At 31.9% G+C, this 21,597-nt stretch overlaps 1 protein-coding gene across 1 annotated transcript; it reads right to left on the bottom strand.

Annotated features, from left to right (window-relative positions):
• Positions 1–5,929: 5,929 nt before the first annotated feature.
• LOC132314731 (protein DETOXIFICATION 53-like) lies at positions 5,930–7,345 on the bottom strand. The gene has a single exon (XM_059813554.1). It carries the CDS (start codon positions 7,343–7,345, stop codon positions 5,930–5,932), a length of 1,416 nt encoding a protein of 471 aa, XP_059669537.1.
• Between the last annotated feature and the right edge of the window lie 14,252 nt (positions 7,346–21,597).

The raw sequence follows: 21,597 nt of genomic DNA, 5'->3' as shown, positions 1-21,597 counted from the left end.
ATCTGCGATTTGGACGTTCTTGGTTGAGGATGCTTAGAGGGACACTCGTGTACAGACAAACTAATCCTCCTCCTTTTTGTTGGCTAGAGACTCGGCTCTCTCGGCTCGGCTTAGCTTGGCTCGGCTCGGCTCTCCTTGTTTGCCACGTGCTAAAATAAAATAAGTCAATGTGCATTTTGTGCTCCGCTGCGTGACAAATACATTAGGTAGAATTCTTGTGCAAAGCTCCAAAAATATGTATAGTGGTGTGTGTGTGTATATATACATACAGATTTCTTTTCAAATTGAAACATTTTATTTAATTTTTTTTTTTTTTTTTTTTTTTTTTTCTGAAGCCATTAAAAAACACTAAGAGGGAACAAAAGAAAGATCAGCTTCAAGAGATGCTAAAAGCCAAGATGGCCACACCTTCCAAGCAAGATTACCTTGATTACATTTAAGAGCTCACTGTTCTGTATCATGGACTATCCTGTTACAACTTTTAGGAACCTAGTTCAATAAAAAGTTAGTTTCATTATAATCACCATAAACCATTTTAGTTATATTTTTAATCACAATTGCCGATGAGGAATCTAGAAGGGAAAGGGCCATAATACACTTACAGTCTCCTTCAACAATGGATTAGGTGTAACCCCATACCTGCAACAGACGTAACTCAAAATGAACAACCAAAGCTTCTACCATGGAAGCAGAGTGGACAAAATAAAAAAAGACACGAAGCAACTCTCACCGGTCTGCCCTAAGAGTCTCTCAAAATTAATCCTCCACCACATCTCTTACGACAACAATCAAAAGTTGCATCACAGTTGAGTTTGAACAACCCATGTGGCGGAGGGAACCATGACATAGGCCTAGGAGGAGCAATAGGCACTTCCGCAATAGAAGAAATTATTAATAATTAATGGTAAGATTTATAAACCCGAATGAGATTGATATGAATATACTCAAAGTCAAACAATTTTTTTTAATCGGTGTCGCTCTCATGTTCCGAACGCGTTTTCGCTCTCGCGCGTCACGCGCGTTTTGACTCAATTTTTCAATATTTATGACTTAATTCTGCCACTTTCACACTCCTGCTCTCACTTCCATTCCTATTTTATATGACTTAGAATATGCCTATTAATTAACTTTTATTGTATTTTTAAATCGGTATATTTTATAAGCTTTAGTAGCATTTCTCATATGTATATATATATATATATATAGAATATGCCTATTAATTAACTTTTATTGTATTTTTAAATCGGTATATTTTATAAGCTTTAGTAGCATTTCTCATATATATATATATATCATTTTTTTCAAAATGAGAGAAGTTGAGGGTTCAATTCATTTTAAGTGCACTTCTTTTTATTTTGATCCTGATCTTGTTGCACTATGATTTAGGCCCATCAACAACTTCAAATTAGGAAGAAAAGTACTTGTATATTATGTCATTTTACGAATTGTCCATGATTTCTACATGACTCATTCTACATATAATATCATTGATATATCTATTTATGCAATGAAAATATAGCATTCAATAAAATTAAATAGTGTATTTTTATTAATTAGATATATCAATGACACGAAATATATATACTTGGTTCATCTAATATATTTTTATATATGAATAATTATTTCATTTCATAACATTCACGTCAAATTGAAGAAATGTTTGTGTTTGATTCTACAAATGAACTTACCCAACAAAAAACAAGGGGGTTAAAAATGGTTCAAATCCTTAGCAAAAAGGAAGCTTCTTTATGAAAAGAAGTCCCCAGCAAAAGCAGCACAGCAGAGTCCCTTTATTGCCGAAATCGAAGTGAGCAGAGGTGTGGAACACGATCTGACTGCATCATGTGTAGCTTTGATTTCAAAATGTGTAATGTGTTTTTGTTAAAGTTAAGTTTTCAAGGTGCATGTTGAAATGCTTCGTGACAAAGGAAATAAAGAGGAAGTGTTTAATGGTTATCACATAGGTGAACGTGTCAATCTCGCTAATCACTAATAGGACCCGGGAACTTTTTCATTTGCTTTAAGTCTCCATCCAAGTATAGGTCATGTTTATGGTAGAACCTCCATGACAATCTATATATATATATATATATATATATATACACACACACTATTTCTTTTTACTCTTTTCGAGACTGACTGAATATTCACTTAATGGGTTTAGATTATATGAATGCGAGGGACAAACAAGATATAACAACAATGCATTTATACGTTTAAATATTAAAAAATAATAATAAGACACGAATATAGTGTGAACACAAATAAATTAATATATATATATATATAAATTTATTTATTTATATATTTATTAAATTAAAAAAATAAGACAATTATGAAATTTTAGTTAATTAATAATTTTTTACTTTTTACTAAATGGAGATGTACTTGTAGAAATGTCTACGTCATACTATATTATACCTTCAAAGGATTTAAAAGTAAAGGAAGAAAAACCAAACTTTCACGCCTTTTGACAATCTTGATATTAAAACTTTAAATAAACAAAAGTCTCAATCCATCTTGGATTCAACAATTAAAGGAGTTAAATCAACTTGAGGTCGTGTTTATTCATAAAAAATTATTTGATGACACATTGGGTTGGCAAAAGTTTAGATGCAAAATAGACATTGTACTTCTTCAAATTAATTACAATTCTTTTAAGGTATGTCAATGATTTCAACTGTAAAATGTATGTATATACTATATATAGAGCGACGACTATATAATTTATTAATTTGCCTCCTAATTTGAACAAGAAGCTAAGGGCGCACACCCAACATCTAAAAGTAAAGTATCCGTCACTCTGTTTAGATTTTTGTTAGAAGCATTTGAAAAACTATTACTTTCTCAACCGAAGATGATAACATTTTTAAATTCGTGAATTCATAAATGAAATGTTTAAATGATCATTCAAATTTAACCCAATAAATCTTTAAATGGGAAATGATAATTGAAACCTTCATTGTAATAGTAAATAAAGTGAATCGACAACGGGTAATAATATCAGTCTTTTACTTTTTAAATAAAGGTCAGGAGTTCAAATTTCAGATAAACTTAAGTATGTGTGAGTGTACCAATAAGGGTTCGTTTGGTTAGACAGAAAATTTAATGGGAAGTAAAAGTGAAAGAAAAGAAGATCAAGTTTGCATTGTGCATCTGGTTTGCAGGAATTTTTTAAAGAAAGTTATGTGAAAATGTTATTTTGTTAGTTTGGATGACATGAAATATAAAAGAAAATAATTTTACTTACCAAAAATACCCTTATAATTATAAATAGTAATAAAATAAAATAAATTTGAGTTAGACAAATATTCTTTATACTTAATTATTTATTATAGTAAGCAAATACTGAAATATAAAATAGAATAATATGTGATATCATATATAATTTTTTGCATTTTTTTACAAGGACTAGAACCCTTGATTTATTACCCTTTGAAAGTTGAATAAGTACCAATATATTCCCTCAGTCCCAAAATAAGTGTCATGCTTTCCTTTTTTGTCTATCCCAAAATAAGTGTCTACTTTCTTTTTTCAAACAATATATTTCACATAATTCCAAAAATGTCCTTTAAGTTTAAATTTCAAATTTGAATATTCAAAACTTAAAAGGGTAAATTAATAATTTTTTAGGCAGACAATGCATGTCCCACATATCCCTTTAAAAATTACTACTCCCCATAAGTGACATTTATATTAGGACGGAGGGAGTAATTGACAAATTTAATTTGTATATATGAAATAATATGATTATTATTACTACGAATAAATTATGTCAACTCTGTTCTATTGTTAACAAAATCTTGAGTTATCAATAAGTGGAATACGGTGGGATTCTGGCTAATATATACATAGTTTATGAGATAATAGTATCACCAACTGCAAAAAAATTTGAGCAATTGCAGCCATCATTGAAAAATAAAAAAAAATTAATAATGAAAGGAAAAATTAAATTAATTTTAAGACACACATAAAATTACAAACAATTAAATTAGTAATAGACAAATTAAGTAATTTACGGAACAAGAAAACTTTTCCTTTTCAACGAAGTTTATCTAGTTTAGACAACAGATATGGACATAATAAAAAAGTAAGAAATAAAGTGCACAACTTGGGTAGGAAAGTAGATTTTTTTGGTGTTTTATGTTGAAAAAAAAAATTGACAAAATTTTCAAATGTGAAAAATTTAGATTCTCCAAAATTTTTACTTTCTATCTAACCAAATTATTAGAAAGTTTAATTTTTTTCTCTTTTCTTTCCTTTCTTGCTGCTTCTTGCTTAATCAAACGGACCCCAAACCAAAAAAAAATTAAAGTGAATGGTGAATAAGAAGAGGTGCAACAATATAAATAATACCCCGGGTGATGGTGGGGTAAGGTAGTTATTCTGGTTGCTTTCGATCGAGTGGCTTCTTTTTTTCCAATGAGAAAAGGTAAATAATATATAGAGAGAGAGACAGAGAGAGAGAGGGGGGGCACTATCTAGTGGAAGACATGTTTGCAACGTCTTTGTAGAACCTACCATGATGTTGACCATCTTCTTGGGAGAAAAAAGTGACCACTATCTTGTCCATTAATTTAAATGGAAAAATAAAGCTTCCTTTGGCCCCAAATTCATATATGAATGGTGTGATGCCTGCCTAATTTCTATTTATTTATATCTCTCTTTTACTTTCGGTTTCTTAATGGGCCTTTTGTGCAAAAACAATGGGCCTCTTCAAAAATTCTTTTGGGTTCATGTTAATCATGGCCTATGCTCAATTAAGTGCAAGATATATAGTATTGACATAATAGAAAAGAATGAAGAAATAGAATTTGATGTGTTATTACTTTTTATAATAATTTATGAATGAAAATTTAAAAGAAATAAAGGGTATGAGAAATGTCAATGATTTTTAGTGGATATTAAGATGTATATATATCTACTTCTCTTCATAGTAGTTGAAGAAAAATGACCAATAAAATTTCAGTTTTTGCTATCTTTTTCTCATTTTTTTCCTTCCAAATCCTTAATATATATATATAATAAAAATAAAAGAAAAATCATAATCCTAAATCTATTGTCCAAAACTTCCATATAAAAAAAAATTAAATTTATATCTCCAATCAATATCTTGGGACATCTCATTCAATCTCAAGTTTTTTCAACCGCCAGCCCCATTTTTTTTCTTTTCTTTTTACAGTTTTCACTTTTTTAAAGTTAGATATAACCAATATTAATTTCTTGTTAGAATTTGAGATAACGTTGATCTTTTCTACAAACAATATTAAAAAAAAAAAAATGAAAATAGAAGTATGCAATTTATACCGCTAAAGAGTAGAGAATATCATGTTTTGGTATTTCTGCTATAATGCATGCAATTTAGATTCACCTAATGCATTCATATAATGAACAACTATTGCAGGCGAAGAAAGTTCTTCATGCATGTATTAATTTGGAAAATTTCACCCAGATATTATTCATTGGTCTAGCACACTAATATTTATTTGTCCACTTGGAAACACATCTGTTATAACTTAATCCTAGGTTATTTAAAGACATTGGTGTCCATGTTCTGTAGGCAAAGGTTTCGAAACAAACACTTCCATATATCTATATCTATATATATATAGGCTACTAGAATGGTATATCAAGTTTGCAACAATGGAGAGATGGTGCTTCAAGTTGTATCTGCACACTGTTGAGAGATTGTGCACAATCTAAAGAAAAGAATGAAAGCTTGCTTCAGTTTCCTAAATCATGAACACAAGTTACTAAAACCTTTGAGAAGCCCTGTATCAGAGCTATTGTTCTTTGAAATTTTCCTTTTCTCCACTGCTTTGAACAATTAGCCTGCAACTTTTTTCACAAAAACAAAAAAGAGGATGATTTACACTCTACTATGTATTGCATTTGTCCCTGAATCTGACTAATAGACTTTGAGATGGATCTAAGGCACTAAATTCATTTCTACATCATCCTTGTCTCCAGCAGCCAGAGTCAGCTCCTCTGCCCTCTTAACTTGGTACCTCCAATCGGTTTGAATTAAGGTGTATACCATCATGGATGCACATGCACCCTGAGCCGCTACTAGTCCCCACCATAGTCCCCGGTAACCTATTTTGAATTTGAATGCTAGTAAAACAGCAACCGGCAACCCAATGAAGTAAAACGCGGCAATATTTACACGAACCCCAACTTTAGGCCTGGCAGACCCTGTGAGGGCACCACAGGCAGCTGTTTGAGGGGCATTCCCAACTTCAGCAAGCCCCATGATTGGTAGTGCCATCGACACCAATTCAAGAATCTGAGAGTCTTTACTATACAATTTCCCCCAAACAGACCTCACAGCAACAGTCGACCCAAAGGCTGCAAGTCCATAAGCCATTCCAATGGCGAGCCCAACCATGGCTGCCAATTGGGCGCGGACAGGTTGGCAAGCCCCCAACTCGTGCCCAACACGTTGTGATATACTCGAACTCAGGGAATATGGGAATGCATATAGTAGGCCTGTTGTTTGTATCATAATGCCAGTTGCAGCCACAGAAGATTGGGGATTGCCCAATAAGCCACTCAGGAACAAAATAATCTCATACCACCACCATTCCAAGCACACAGAGCACACACTAGGCAATGCTATACTTAGCAGTGGCCTCCAACCTTGAAATGTGGAGATAATTGTTGCCCCGATCCATGGTTTCAGTGGTACTTTTGACAGCACAAGATATGCTAGCAATCCAATGTTCATGTTAAATATAAAGCAAAAAGAAGCCAAGGCAATGCCCTTCACCCCTAAATTCAGATATGTGACGAGAATGTAATTGATGGGGAGGTGGAGGAGAGTAGCACAAGTGGCAGCCATTGTGCTGGGTGAATTAATGCTCTGAGTCCTCAAAAATGACCTTAATGGATTGAGGTGAGCATGGCCTATCAATTCAGGAATGGCGAAAACTAGGTATTCTTCGGCTACTTTTGTGATGACCACATCCTGGCCTAACCGGAGGAAGACTGATTCGATATTTAGCCATAAGATTGAGATGGGAATTGATGCAAATAAGAGGAGAAGGAAAGTCTTTAGGTAAGTCTGGCTGAGAACTGACCATCTTTTGGCGCCGTAGGCTTGAAAACAAATGGGATCCATCCCTAGTGATAAGCCCTTGAGGACTGAGAATCCTGTAATATTTGCAAATGCCATTGCAAGAGACCCTCCAGCCAAGTCAATTTTCCCCATACGACCCAAGAAAAGCATGGAAATGACCACCTTTGAATGCATAAATAGGGTTGTCATCAATATTGGGCATGTACTCTTCCCAAACAATACCAACTCTTCTGCAACCTGCTTAATTTGTATCACCAAAACACACATGTAAGCCTCTGATACTAAGTAAAAACAACTAGTTACTACTTTATAATTTTAAGTTCCGTCAAAGAATAAAACTATACAGTGATGTATTACTACTTATTAACTAAGCTCTCTTATGTATGGAAAGGATTCCTTCACACTCGTTTCCATATATATATGGATAGGTTCAATCGCATGCAGATGCAGTGGGTTAAATAGTAATCTTTATTTACCGCATTCAAAAATTGCTGTACCAAAGATTGTGAAACTATATAGAGTAATTTGAAACTATATAGTAAATTTGTAATAAAATGTTTTAATTGGAAGTGATACAAGGTGTCAAAATACCCAAGAATGTCTCACAATGTTAGCCGGCACAACACAATCGCCAGCGCCCCTTTTCGTTTTGGGCCTAAAGTCTTTCTTTTGATCTCTTCTTCTAGGCCTGCAGTTTTATTTAGGCACAAAGCGCCTTCTCTGGGCCTCTTTTTTTGTCTAGTTTGGGCTTCACTCATGTTTTTGGGCTTATTGGGGATATGATCTCGTAATTTGTATAATTTTTATTTTATTTTATATTATATATATTTATTAATTTACAAGTTCGAAGTTTGGCTTGTTGGGGGACTAAGCAACCCAACAGTTAATTTAGTTCCTCAACTCAAACTTTATTGTGTCAAAAGTTCAGAACATAAGAGTGCAGCATGTTTTGATCTATTATTATATGATGCATTTCATTTGTTAATTTAGACATACAGGAACCAACTTATATTTTAAATATTCAGCAACATTATATCGTGAATTGGAAACTTTTGCAACTAAAAACAGATGGTCCACACAACCTCCAAAATTCTACTACTATTTTATTTAAGAAACATGTTTAGAATATTATGAATCGTGCCCTTGACAAATTGGTCACACGCCTTTTTATATGTGACCTTTTTTGAGTTGTCAGAACATTGTTTATTATGATATTATGTTAATAATCATTTACTCTAACAATTTAACACAAGTAATAAAAGTAAGATAATATTTAAGTTCTCATTAGTGAGAATTTACAACATATTGACTATTGAGATGGACCAATGATAAATGAACATATCATCTCTAATTACCAAATCAAAGTTGAATCAGAGATAGTGATTTGATTACCATCAATGATTTGGTAATTAAAATAAGATGTGTCTATTTAGCATTGGTTCACTTCAGTGGTCAGTATATTATAACTCCTTACTAGCTAAGATTTAAATATTATCTACTATAATTTTGATATATAAATATTTTAATTTTAAGACATCTACACGATTTGAATCAATTATCGCAATAAGGTTGGTATTTACTGGACAATGGTAAGATTTTCAAGAAGAATGTCATTTTTTTTTTAAATAATAAAAAAAAAAGAGAAAAAAAGAAAAAAAGGTCCATGATAATTTGGCCGGCTAGTTGCTAGCTTGAAAAAGATTAAATGAAAAACAGAAGAAAAAAATAGAAAAAGAATGTGACAATCATGATGTGTGTGGACTTTGATGTACAAGCGTGAACAGTGAATTTGCAGTAATTAATTGTCAACCCATGTGACTTATGCCGTAATATAATTTTACCAAACGTATCACTTTGAATTAAATAGTAAAAAAAATGTTCACACTTTTCCTAAGTTTCTAAAAGTGTGACCCACCACCTAACTCCATACGTGGGCTGTACCGTCTTTTTAACTTTTCCTCCTCTTTTTAGTAATAACTCTCTCTCTCTCACACGCAGAGTGTTTCACGTTACCTGTTACCTGTACTTTGTATGGGCATCTTGGTTATTTTATGAATTTGATGGTACTACATACAGTGTGCTTACAAAAATCAAATTAAAGCTTCATCACTGTATTAGCATGTTCTAAGCAAAATTAAAAAGAAAAAGTTACATATGTTTATATTGTTGTTGCTCCAAATGAGCCTCTAAATCAAAAATCAAACACAACACCTGTGTTTCAATCACAACTATTGATTGTTATATAACACCTATGTTAGCATTGAATCATTTCTAGTAATCAGATTCCAAACGTATATATGAACATGCATTTATGTTATACATATAACAATTTATTTTAAAATTTCAATTCTTTCTTATGTAAATAGAAAGCTTTTTATTTTCGGAAATCAACTCATTAAATATATCTCTTTAATTTCGAAAGTAATCAACCATGTTCATTCATGCAACTGGACAGCAAAAAAATGTAGTAAGCAGTGAAGAGAGAGAGAGAGAGAGAGAGAAATACCTCCTTCACCGGCACCCATCGGAGAAGTCCCGAAAAGAATTTGTCTTCTCTTGTTGTCTCTCTTTCCTCAATGCAGGCTTCATCATTTGATGATATAATATCGTCACTGTTGTGAGCTACTCCTGGAGATTCATTCATTTTGCACTTCACATGGATGTCTGTCTGTGTGTGTGTGTGTGTGTGAGAGAGAGAGAGAGAGAGAGAGTGGCCTAGGGAAAACAAAAGAGACCAAAACCAAAGGCGGGCTATTGAATGACGATGGGATTGAACAACTGGAAAACAGAAGAAATACAAGAGATTAATAATAATGAAATCTGAGGCTGTTTGTTTACTTGTACATATATATATATATTAGTGTATATGGTATATATGTACAATACTAGCATATATATATTTAAGTGGATATTAAAAAATGGCAAACCTTAATATCTTCAAAGCTGCATGTGTGTGTGTTTGTGGTCTAATAATAATTGTCAGTGTGGGAAGGTCTCGGCCATGGCAATTGTATTACTTGGAATACGAGGGAAGAGAAGATAGGGAGAAACGGTAGTGCATTGAACTAAGTAGCTAGCTAGGAAACAACTATATATCCCTAGGTCTTGATATATATATATATATATATATATATATATAATGCAGTTGGCTAATAATATATTATAGTTATATATGTCCATTTCTTTATAAGCACTAGTAATTCTTTTGCTTTTAGTTTACCTAATTGCATTGTCCTTTACAATGTCGGGGTTTGAAAACAAATGGTAATTAAGGAGATAAAGTAAATATCTAGCCTGACTGCACTACTATTACCGTAATGCCATATAATTGTGCCCACTAATTGACTACTTCTGATTATGACTGCTGTAAATTGTTCTTTCAAAAAATGCTGGATAATATATATATATGTATATATACTTCTTCCATTCTAAAATAAGTGTTCACATTAGCATTTGTGAGTCACAATTTGATAATGAATAGTTCCTTTCGAGAAAGGAAAATGATATTTAAACTTAAAAAGGTAACATATTTCCTTGAATACAAACTTTGAAACATTAGATTAGATTAATGTAGACCACTTGAATGCATTCCATACTTGTATAGCATAAGTCTTTGAGAAAACATGCTCGTCAATCAACCTGTTTAGTTTTGTCTCGCAAAACTAGATTTTTTTGAGATTTATTTATTTATTTTGATAAATATAAAATGGAAAACAATTGTGGAATTCATTTTACTTTGAAAATGATTTTCTAAATACAAATTATATCAACTATGCTTTTCAGTTCTCAAGATGATTTGTCTTTAATTAAATGGTATTGCAAAATTCAACCTTTGAATACAAATTCCAAACATTCCATTCTGTGTTGCCTACTGTTGGGAATGTGCTTAATAAATACAGGACTCCTTTTATTATTATTATTTGTATTTGCATACTTAAATATATATATAGAACTGAAGAGGAAAGTAGGAACAGTATGCCCTGGGGAATTAGTTCCACAGCATTTTGGTGCTGTTATGGGTAACATGAGACTGTTGGTTTTTCACAACACAATAATACATTCTTAGGGTGAATTAAAAATTTCAATATTCCAAGCAAAATGATTCTTTGAGGGATTTCTTTAATCTGTAAGAATTTTTATCTTTTGATATAGTGAATAAGATCCACATTTGAACTCATCTACTACATCAAGTGAATAAAAACTCATGGAATATTACGTTATAGAATTATATTTTCCTAGACATTTTCTACTAGTTTTGCATTTTATTTTATTTTTTATTTCTTAGTACACCTACCTTTTATAATTCCAAATTATAAATTTGTTTGTTGTTTCTTACTTTTAAATTTTATATCATTTTAAAAATTAATCCATAGTTTATTTTAAAGTTGAATTGGAATTTCATTGTTCCAAAAATAATAAAAAAATAAAAAATTGATTATTACAAAATTACCCCAACATGTCTCGATAGTGCCAAACGTGTTTGTGTCGTGTCCAACCAAACATTCAAAATTGAAAATACTTTTAACATGTTAGAAACATGTCCTTGTTAAAGGATTTAAATATTAAAATTATAATCTTCCTAATAGCTTAAGTTAACAATTTTATCGTATCGAAAGTCTTGTGTGAGTCTCTGACATTTTAAGTAAGTATATGTTCTTAGAACTTAGATGGTTACTCATTGAATAGCAACAATAAAAATAATATAATTTTGTTACAAGGGACTCTCCTCTAGTGTCTTGCATCACTTCCTCCATCTTTCTTTCTTTATTTTTTTATTTAATTTTTCCATTTCCTATGTTCCTTAATTTGCTTAGTTCTGATAATCTGGTTGCTCTTTGTTTCAGTTTGGTACTTAGTTCCCCTTGTTTTCAGGAAATCAATATTATAAAAAAATAAAGTATAAATCATGATCGGATGTAGATGAAGAAAAAATATATATGCACGCACATATATTTAGAGAGAGAGAATTCCGCTATATAAGACCACAGTCGAATTAAAAAGTCCGCTTTCCCAAGTATATGTGTGTGTGTGTGTATATATATATATATATATATTTATGTATGTATGTATGTATAAAATATTGGTACATAAGACCATAGTCGAATTAGAAGTTCCCTTTCCCACACAAGGCCAAGAAAAAAGTAGGGCGTCAATGAATGTTGAATACTGTCCCAATTCATTGAAGCTAGCCACATTTCCACCTTTATTATGCACGATATGTAATAATAAACATTTCATTTGTTTTCTCTGTCGTTTGTGTTACCTGTTTTTTTGTGTTTTTGTTGAATGGGTAAGCTTTGTGTTAGCCTTACATACACTGATACACGTACAAAACGAATATTGGGTTAATATTTATACTATATACACAAGTATGTAAATAGAAAGAAAAAAATGGTAAATTACAGTTTACGCAACATCTGTTTAATTTTTTTTTTTTTTAAAAAAAAAAAAAATCAAATAAGTTCTTTAAACAATCAAAGAAGCAGAAAAATATTGGATACTTACCGGTTTAGTACCCGGTCAATGAGGGAACGGATCCTCTCCAAGAATAGTTCTCTCCAGGCATCTACATGTATTAATCTTACTATTTCTAAGGCGCCACTTTAACAACTTATTTTTGACTCGTTCAAAACACTCAAAGTTATTACACTTTCTTAAAATATCTAACTATTAAATTATAGGTTTACCCACATTAAAAAAAGCTTTTTTTTTTTTCTCTTTCTCCTCTCTTCCTTCTCTGTCCTATATATAACATATATATATCCAGATTGGTAGATATATATATACAGATTATATACGGTCGGAGTATTTCTTGATCCGCCATTGACAACTCTCTCTCTCAAACCTCTTTCTTTCTTTCTATGTTGTTCCAGAGAGTTGTCTGTCGCACCGAATTGGGTTCACAAAAATTCGTTGAAAAAGTGGCGAACAAATGCTTCAAACTTTCAATCAACAAAACTGTTCAAGCTTGAAGCCTTCGAATTAATTAATAATTCTAATGCTTGGTGATGGTAATCAACAAAACTGTTCAAACTCTTAAATATATATTATTGGAGAACGGATCCTGTTGTAGACATGGAAGCTGGATCACAAAACCCATAGCCACCTTCTCCGAGCGCGTGGACGCTAGAGACACCATCCCCGAGACTCTGACGTATATAATTTGTATATATATATATATATATATATATATATATATATATATATATATATATATATATATCTAGCCATATGTGTGTGTGTATATATATATATGTTATATATAGGAGAGAGAAGGAAGAGAGGAGAAAGAGAAAAAAAGTTTTTTTTTTTTTTTTTTTTTTTTTTTTTTTTTTTTTTAAATGTGAGTAAACTTTAATTTAATATAGTTAGATATTTTAAGAAAGTGTGGTAACTTTTAGTATTTTGAACAAGTCAAAATAAGTTGTTGATGTGGCGCCTTACGAGTCGTAGGATTAATACTTATATATGCATGGAGAGAACTATTCTTGGAGAGGATCCGTTCCCGTCAATGAAATACTCACTAATATTCGTTTTTAAAAAAACGATTTTGAAAATTATTACCATTTAACGCAAACCTAAAATTTTGTTAGAGGATTAAAGTTACATCATCTAATATTTTAAATTTTTAGGTTAGATGGCAATTAACAAAATAATTGCCTTTATACATTTCAAGGAATTTTCAATTAAAAAGTTAATTTATTTATCATTTATTATTTTTTTGTTCATAATAGTTTAGAGAGTTTATTCCATGGTTCTATGAGTATTTGCAAAATTATTTAGTTTAGTAAATGATCTTTTACAATTTATTCCATATCCTGACCCTACTCACTCAATGACACCCCAGATTTGTCATAAATACAGTCATATACAAGTTGACCTATTTTTGGACAATGACACACCCCTTAAGTTTGTTTTCTTTGACAAAGACACCCCTTAACACTCTGACACATGATAAAATGACCAAAATGCCCTTTGACTTGTCAAGTAACACTTTAAATAATAAAATTACAAATTTATCCATTCTAAAATGTTTAAAATAATTACCTCTTCATCTCAACATACCCATAAAGCCGCCACCACCTCTTAGCACCACTACCACCACCTCTTCTTTTATCTCTTTATTCTCTCTCTTTTATACACACACACGCGCGCATACACACACATGCGCGTGCGCACACACACACACATATATTGCAACATGCATATATACACATACAATTACAATCCAATATACTCCTACACTGCCCCCAACCTTCCCCAAATTAACCACAAAAAATTCTCTCTTTTAATTGATTGTGTAGATGCCTAAAATTTGTGATGGTCTAATTACCGTCAGATTAGTTAAATTGATTAGGTAAGTCAAACATTCTTGATTAATTAAATTTCTTGATTGCTGGTCCCAACAATGGGCACGTGTCAAAATTATAAAGGTTCATACCTTTAAAGAAAAATGCGGTTTAATTCAAATTTTAATTAATTTCTATATAACAGGAAATTTATTTTTTTATTTATGAAAGAATTGCACGATCATTGGGGGAGTTTCCAAATCAAACGCTCCACTCATTATCCTATAAATATAAGGCCACCCTACATATTTGAGGGGGAGAGACAGAAAGATACACAGGCATACATATAGAGATGAACAGAACACCGAAGCTCTGTCAAAGCTCTAACTCAACAAAAACTCCGAAGTTTTTTAAGAACAACAACAACAAGCGTGCCATATCTACGTCGTTCTTCATCAAAGGCCTTCACTCATTGTTTGAAATCAAGCCTCGCCGCCCTTGTTCAAAATCGTTGACAGTCTTCCCCAACTACAAATACTTGAAGAAGGCTCTTAACAATCCGGTTTAAGATCAAGCTCCAACTTCCCTTGAATCCGACCAACAAAGGAGATTCAATCAGAGGGAGATTCTATATTGTAATAGAATCACCTATAGAGAATAGTACATATTTTTCCTAATTATTAATCAAATTTATTATTTACTCCGTATTTCGTTCTTTAATCTACCAACAGGCCAGTGACCTAGCGGTATTAGTTTCTTACTTTCCAAAAAAAAGTCAGGGGTTCAAGTCTCAGAAGAGACAAGTGTGTATGAGTACCAATTAGGAAAAAAAAAAAAAATTTATGTGTACAGATTTTGACATCGGCAATTTCTAAGACCCACCCAAACTATGGGTCTTAGATTAGCTGCAAGGGTGTGTGATGGTGGATGAGAACAGGGGATGAAGATAAGAAGGAGAGGAGGGAGGATAGATGAAGTCATGGGTCTTGGATTGGTGGCAATTTGTCAGCAACGAGACGTGCGCGTGCGTGTGTGTGTGTGTGTGTGAGCGAGAGAGAGAGAGAGAGGGTAATTATGTCATTTAAGTCTTCAGATTTTTTTATATTAAAAATCTTTTAAATGTTGAAGGGAAATTTCGTATTTTGCCAACTTTTTAGGGGCTATTTGGCTGAAATTTTTTATAGGGTGTGCCATTGTCCAAAAAAATGCTTACTTAATTGTATCTGATTGTCCTTATGGTAAATTCCAAAAATGTCATTCTACTTTACCCTTAAATTATTTTCATTTTCTCCTAAGGGTTGGAAAGTAACACGAGAAATCAATAAAAGAGAATCAAGAAATTTAATTACATTTGATAGAAATTATATATATATATATATATATACACACATCAAAACGGAGTGAAGTAGAGGGAGAACAAGTTGACAGAGTGAGTCATTTTGACATGTTCCATCTCATGTAATCACATATTTAAAAACAAAACCGTACAGATTTGGTACCAAGTCAAGTTGAGAAACAGAGAATCAAATGATTTGTTTACACTAACGGCATTTTTGGTAGTTTTCGTTGAACTTCCCCCAACACACACACACACACACACATTGTACACACACTGATATATGACATACTAGTATCATCATAGAGATTTTTTAATTGATAAAAAACAACGAGAATAATTATATGAAATTGGAACCAATACCATCCAAGCTGACCACCATGATTCTCCCGCGCAGGCATATGAGAATTACAGTTATTTTTGGTTCTTTTTCTGTAAGACCATGTGATTTTTAACTAGTTTCACATACTACTTGTCTCATTACATGACCTTATTATGTGGTAGTTAGTTTTTTTATTTTGTATTTCTTTCTCATTTTTACGGCATCTGTTATATATGTATATGCATATAAGGTTAGTGCTTTGGAAGAAGGTATATAGTTCAAATTTCAGTATCCCAAAAGGTTATGGATTATAAAAGAATAGTTTATGGTGAAGCTGAAGAAAATGGAAATGATTTGGACACCGCTTTTGAATTAGAAGACAGTTCTACCCCCTATTGAACTGCTTTTTATTTGAGTTAAGTGCAAATTAAAAATAAAAAATTAAGGAGTAATCACTGTCATTTGGACTATACAACATTGGATAGTGCTTTAAGAAAAATGATAATTTAATTATTTCACGGATAATGTCAAAGAAAAACATTTTTTTTTTAAATTAAAAAAAAAAAACAATTTAAAAAAGAGTCCATGACCACTCCACTGTATTGTTTTTGTTTCAAGTATTATATCTTAATATTTTTACGATTTTGATATATATACTTATAAAATTACACTATTACCTTTCCTAAAATTATTTGAAAAATTCACAATGCCAGTATCATTTATGTTTCTGAATTTGTCTCTAAAAACAGTACGTTATGCACTTTGAATTACTAAAATTGTCAACGGGAACCTAAAATATTTTGAATCTTTTCATGTTATGGACGAATCTGAAAGCCAAACTCCGAACTCCGAACAGTGAAAAGAGAACAAGGAAGGGCAGGGCATAAGTGAACCATGTACAAATTTTTTTTTTTTTTTTACCCTAACAAAAAACAGCCATACACGCGTCTAGACAAACAAGAACACAAAACAACTATCAAAACAAAATAATTGTACAATAGTGGTACTCTTTTCGTGTCAAATCATGCATCCCATTCATGAGCTTGTCTCAAACTTTAACAAGAAATGGTGATAAACAACAATAGGCATGGTGCATAAAACCAGGAAAAGCTAAAAGTAAACTAAGTTTATCTTAAATAAATAATTAAAAAAACAAAAAAAAAGGAACATGTAAAGTTGATAGTGCCTTTTGTGTTCTAGACCAAGGCTTGTTTGCCATGTCAAAAGCTCAGGTGAGCATGAGCCTTTGGAATCTCTCTGTTATATAGAATTTTTTATTTTTTTTTAATTTTTTTGTTTTTTTAATTTTTTTGTTTTTTTAATTTTTGGCCCCTTAATTAAGTTGATAATAATAATAAGCTTAAGTAAGGTTTGAAATATAGAGTACAGTTTCCAAGATGACTATTCTTTAGGTAATCAGAATCTTTACATACATGCACGTTATGCAACTAGCTGTGCTATGTACGGAAAGCTCTTCACTGGTTGCAATTTGAGCAATTCGGTCTGACTCAACTGGTAAAAATAACAAATTTTTTTTTAACCTTTTGCTTTCCTATAATTTCATTTATTTTATGCCCCCACCCCACATATAGAATAAAATCATAATGATATGTGTTATATACATCTAATTGGCTTTTTTTGGAGCACCACATGGAGGTGATCATTACCTATGAACTGACATTTTTTATGCTTAAAACCTTTTTTAACTTTTTAGTTAACCAACCCAAATTCAAATTATGCGTTTGGGTTCATAATGTTTAAGATAAATAAAAAATAAAAACATTTCCTTCTTCTTTTGGGCAATTTTTTAGATTAAAGGGATATTTAGAATAATAATAATTTTAGGGGGCAGTATACAATAATTTTCAAATTATATGCACATATTATAATTAAAGAGAATATGTCAATTTGTTATTAGTCCTAATCAGCAGTGAAATAGTGTAAGTATTGTTTCCATTAATTTGTGGTGTGACAAAACTAACTCCTAATACATAACCAAAACACTCTCAAGTTTATTCTATATGGGTTAGTTTTGTCACACCATATATTAATTAAGAGTAAAAATATAACTCCATCAATTTGAAAGGTAGTTTTGGTATTGAAAAAAATTATTCTGGCAAAGTTAAAGATGTTTAGAAAGTGTAAGGAAATTTAGATTAGAAAGCTAAATACTCTTTGTCAATGCAGAGTTACTTCATAGCTCCATCTCTCTCTGTATTCCTTGACAACACTATGGCTCTGCGCAAAGATGCCGAATAAAAACTCACAATCTCTCTCTCTCTCTCCCCATGATCAGCAGTCATCTAAGTTAACGAATTTGAATCCTCTCTAGCTTCTCCCTTCGTCATATGTAATAATCTATATTCTTTATGCACGTATTATTACTTATAAAATAACTACATCACATTATTATTTTATTATGTTGTATTTTATCATGAAACTGTTACACTAAAATATAATGTGTTGTACTAGTAATATAACACACGACACTAAAGGAATCCAAATTCACATATAAACAAGTTCTAGTATAAATGGTTCAAGATTAAAAATAAAGTCGTGTACCCTTTATATGTTAAAATAGCCCGCGCACACAAACACACACACACACACACACATATATTATACTTTAATATGTAACTAATCACTAATTGAGCTTCCTTTGTTTATGGGGCCAATACAAGCTAGTTTACAAGCTCCACCTAATTATACAATTCTTGTCTCCTCTTTACTCTACTTTGATAGTATAAGAATCCCAATTCTTAGACATTTGAGATAATTCTATAAATGTTGAAACTAACATGATTGATTATTTTGGTAAATTTTATAATCATATATGGTAGACAATGAATCTCAATGGTGGAGGACTAATTAATCCTCCAATAGCTAGCCACTTCATATTTTATTTATTTTTATTCTCATTAATGGGTCCCTAAACTTTAAGTCAGACTCATCACTTCGATGCTAGAAATAAGGATTTTATTATAATCTTGATGGAATACAAAGTTTGGTGGTCTTACTGCATTTGCAAAAGCCACTTCTGTTTCAAGTCAACACTCGACATGGCACTCTGTAAAAGTAGTATCAACTTGCATAACACAAATTAGTGGTGAGCAAGACCACCTTACACTTATCTTTGAACCCACTGTAAGCATCCTATTTCTTTTTCCTCTCAAATTTATTTATTTATTTATTATTATTATTTTTTAATACAAGAACCAACTAAATAAATAAACATGAAGGGCACAGTCCATTACTTTAACGGCTGAACTATCAAGCCGGCCATAGCTTTTCTTTTCTTTCTTTTTTTTTTTTTTAAGGTAAGAAGTCCGGCCGTACCATTGATGCCCTTGTTGAGCATATTTTAAATTTTTAATCGACGTCTGATTTATTTTGGTTTACTATATTTTATCACTTGTTTTATTGGTGTCAAAGTATTATTTTATTGTTTTATTCTTCATTTCATATGAGTTTCTCCGAGGAAATACCGATTTCATTTCTTTCTTTTCTCTCCGTATTTTCGCTATTATTATTTGATATGTTTATGTGCACGACTTGGTTATTTTATCTCTCTTCGACCTTATTTGAAGAAAATTATTGGTGAATAGGGGTTTTATCTTAAAGTCATGTTAGCCCGTTCATACGAATTTAGGGCAATGTCTACCATACCTCTCGATCATTTTTGTTGGAAATAGTGGCCTAGTTACACACACAACACTATACTATTTGGAAGAGAATAAAAATGGAGAAAAATATTTTTTATTTCACTTGATTGAAAATGAGTACAACACATGGGTTTATATAGGCTTCAAAACATAAATGTAAAAGAAAAATTAACACCCCACTAACATAACATTTAGTAGGCAAAACTCCCACTAACCCACTAACATGACCATTACTAGTTGTAACTCCCATGCTTCCCACTAATTCCAATAAAAACTCATATAAATATAAAATTAAACATCAAATAAAAAACATCCATAACCTTCAAAGATATTTAAAAATATAATAAAGTTTAATTTCTAACACCCCCCCTCAAACTTGATTTTTTTTCAACTCCAAGCAAACTCCTTAACTTGTGAAAATCTGCAAACTTGAGGGGCTTGGTGAAAATATCTGTAACTTGATCTTGTGACTTGATGAACTTGAGCTCCACCTCCTTCTTGGTTATGCATTCTCTAATGAAATGAAATCTTGTATCAATATGTTTGCTTCGTTCATGAAACACCGGATTCTTGGCCAAAGCAATTGCTGATTTGTTGTTCACAAAAATCTCCATTGACTCTTCTTGTAGCATGTGTAATTCCTTCAACAAATTTCTCAACCAAACTGCTTGACAAACACATGAAGTGGCTGTAACATATTCTGCTTCACAAGTTGAGAGGGTGACAATGGGTTGCTTCTTTGAACACCATGTAAAGGCAACATTTACCATGAAAAAATAATAGCCAGAAGTACTTTTTGTATCATCCAAATCTCCGGCCCAATCACTATCAAAATAACCCACAAGCTTGAAATCATTAGAAATTGAATAGAATAACCCAAAATCAAGGGTACCTTTGATATAACGAAGAATCCTCTTAATCGCCTTGAAATGAGTTATGGTGGGTATTTCCATAAACCTACTAACAAGCCTAACCGCAAATAATATGTCCGGCCTTGTGCATGTTAAGTATCTCAAGCTTCCAACAAGACTTTTGAAAAATGTTGGATCCACTGTCTTTCCATCTTCATCTCTTGAAAATTTAATTCCAACTTACATGGGCGTGTTCACCAATTTACAATCTTCCATCTTGAATTTCTTGAGAATTTCCTTAGCATAGCCTTCTTGGTGAATGAAAATTCCATCCTTCATTTGCTTGACCTCAATACCAAGATAATAAGCCATGATGCCAATGTCCGTCATCTCAAACTCTCGAGCCATAACCTTCTTGAAAACATTTTTGGATTGCTACCTGTAAAGATTAAATCATCCACATACAAGCAAACAAAAAATATATCTCCATTCTCACTTACTTTGGAGCAAAGAGCATGTTCATATAGGCACTTTGAAAAATTATTGTCTTGAAAAAATTTGTCAATTTGCTTATTCCACGCCCTTGGTGCTTACTTCAAGCCATATAAAGCCTTCTTCAATTTCAAGACTTTGTTTTCTTACCCCTTTACAACATAACCCATGGGTTGTTGAACATACACATCTTCTTCAAGAAACCCATTCAAGAAAGTCGATTTCATATCTATTTGGTGGATTCTCCAATTGTTTTAGGCTGCCAAAGAAATTAACAATCTAATTGTTTCCAAACGAGCTACGGGTGGAAATACCTCATCATAGTCAATTCCGGGCTTTTGGTTGTACCCCTTGGCGACCAATCTTACTTTATATTTTTTCAACTTCACCATTTACATTCTTCTTTGCTTTATACACCCATTTGACACCAATTGCTTTTTGCTCTTTTGGAAGTGTAGCAAGTGTTGACTCTACGGATCTCCATCAAGGGCAATCTAGTACTTTTGATGATAACAAACCCTTAATGATGTTCAATGTACTAATGTCTACATTGAGCTTAATTCTAGA

Source organism: Cornus florida, unplaced genomic scaffold (genome assembly GCF_030987335.1).
Source record: "Cornus florida cultivar Cherokee Brave unplaced genomic scaffold, ASM3098733v1 CherokeeBrave_3.0.0_Hap2_Chr06, whole genome shotgun sequence".
Classification (NCBI taxonomy): Eukaryota; Viridiplantae; Streptophyta; class Magnoliopsida; order Cornales; family Cornaceae; genus Cornus; species Cornus florida.
Note: the sequence above shows the minus strand (reverse complement) of the source record. Positions and strands in the feature narration are given on the sequence as shown.

What these genes read in the sequence shown, in the direction of transcription:
- LOC132314731 (XM_059813554.1), bottom strand. Translation starts at nt 7,345, where the DNA reads ATGTGTGTTTTGGTGATACAAATTAAGCAGGTTGCAGAAGAGTTGGTA.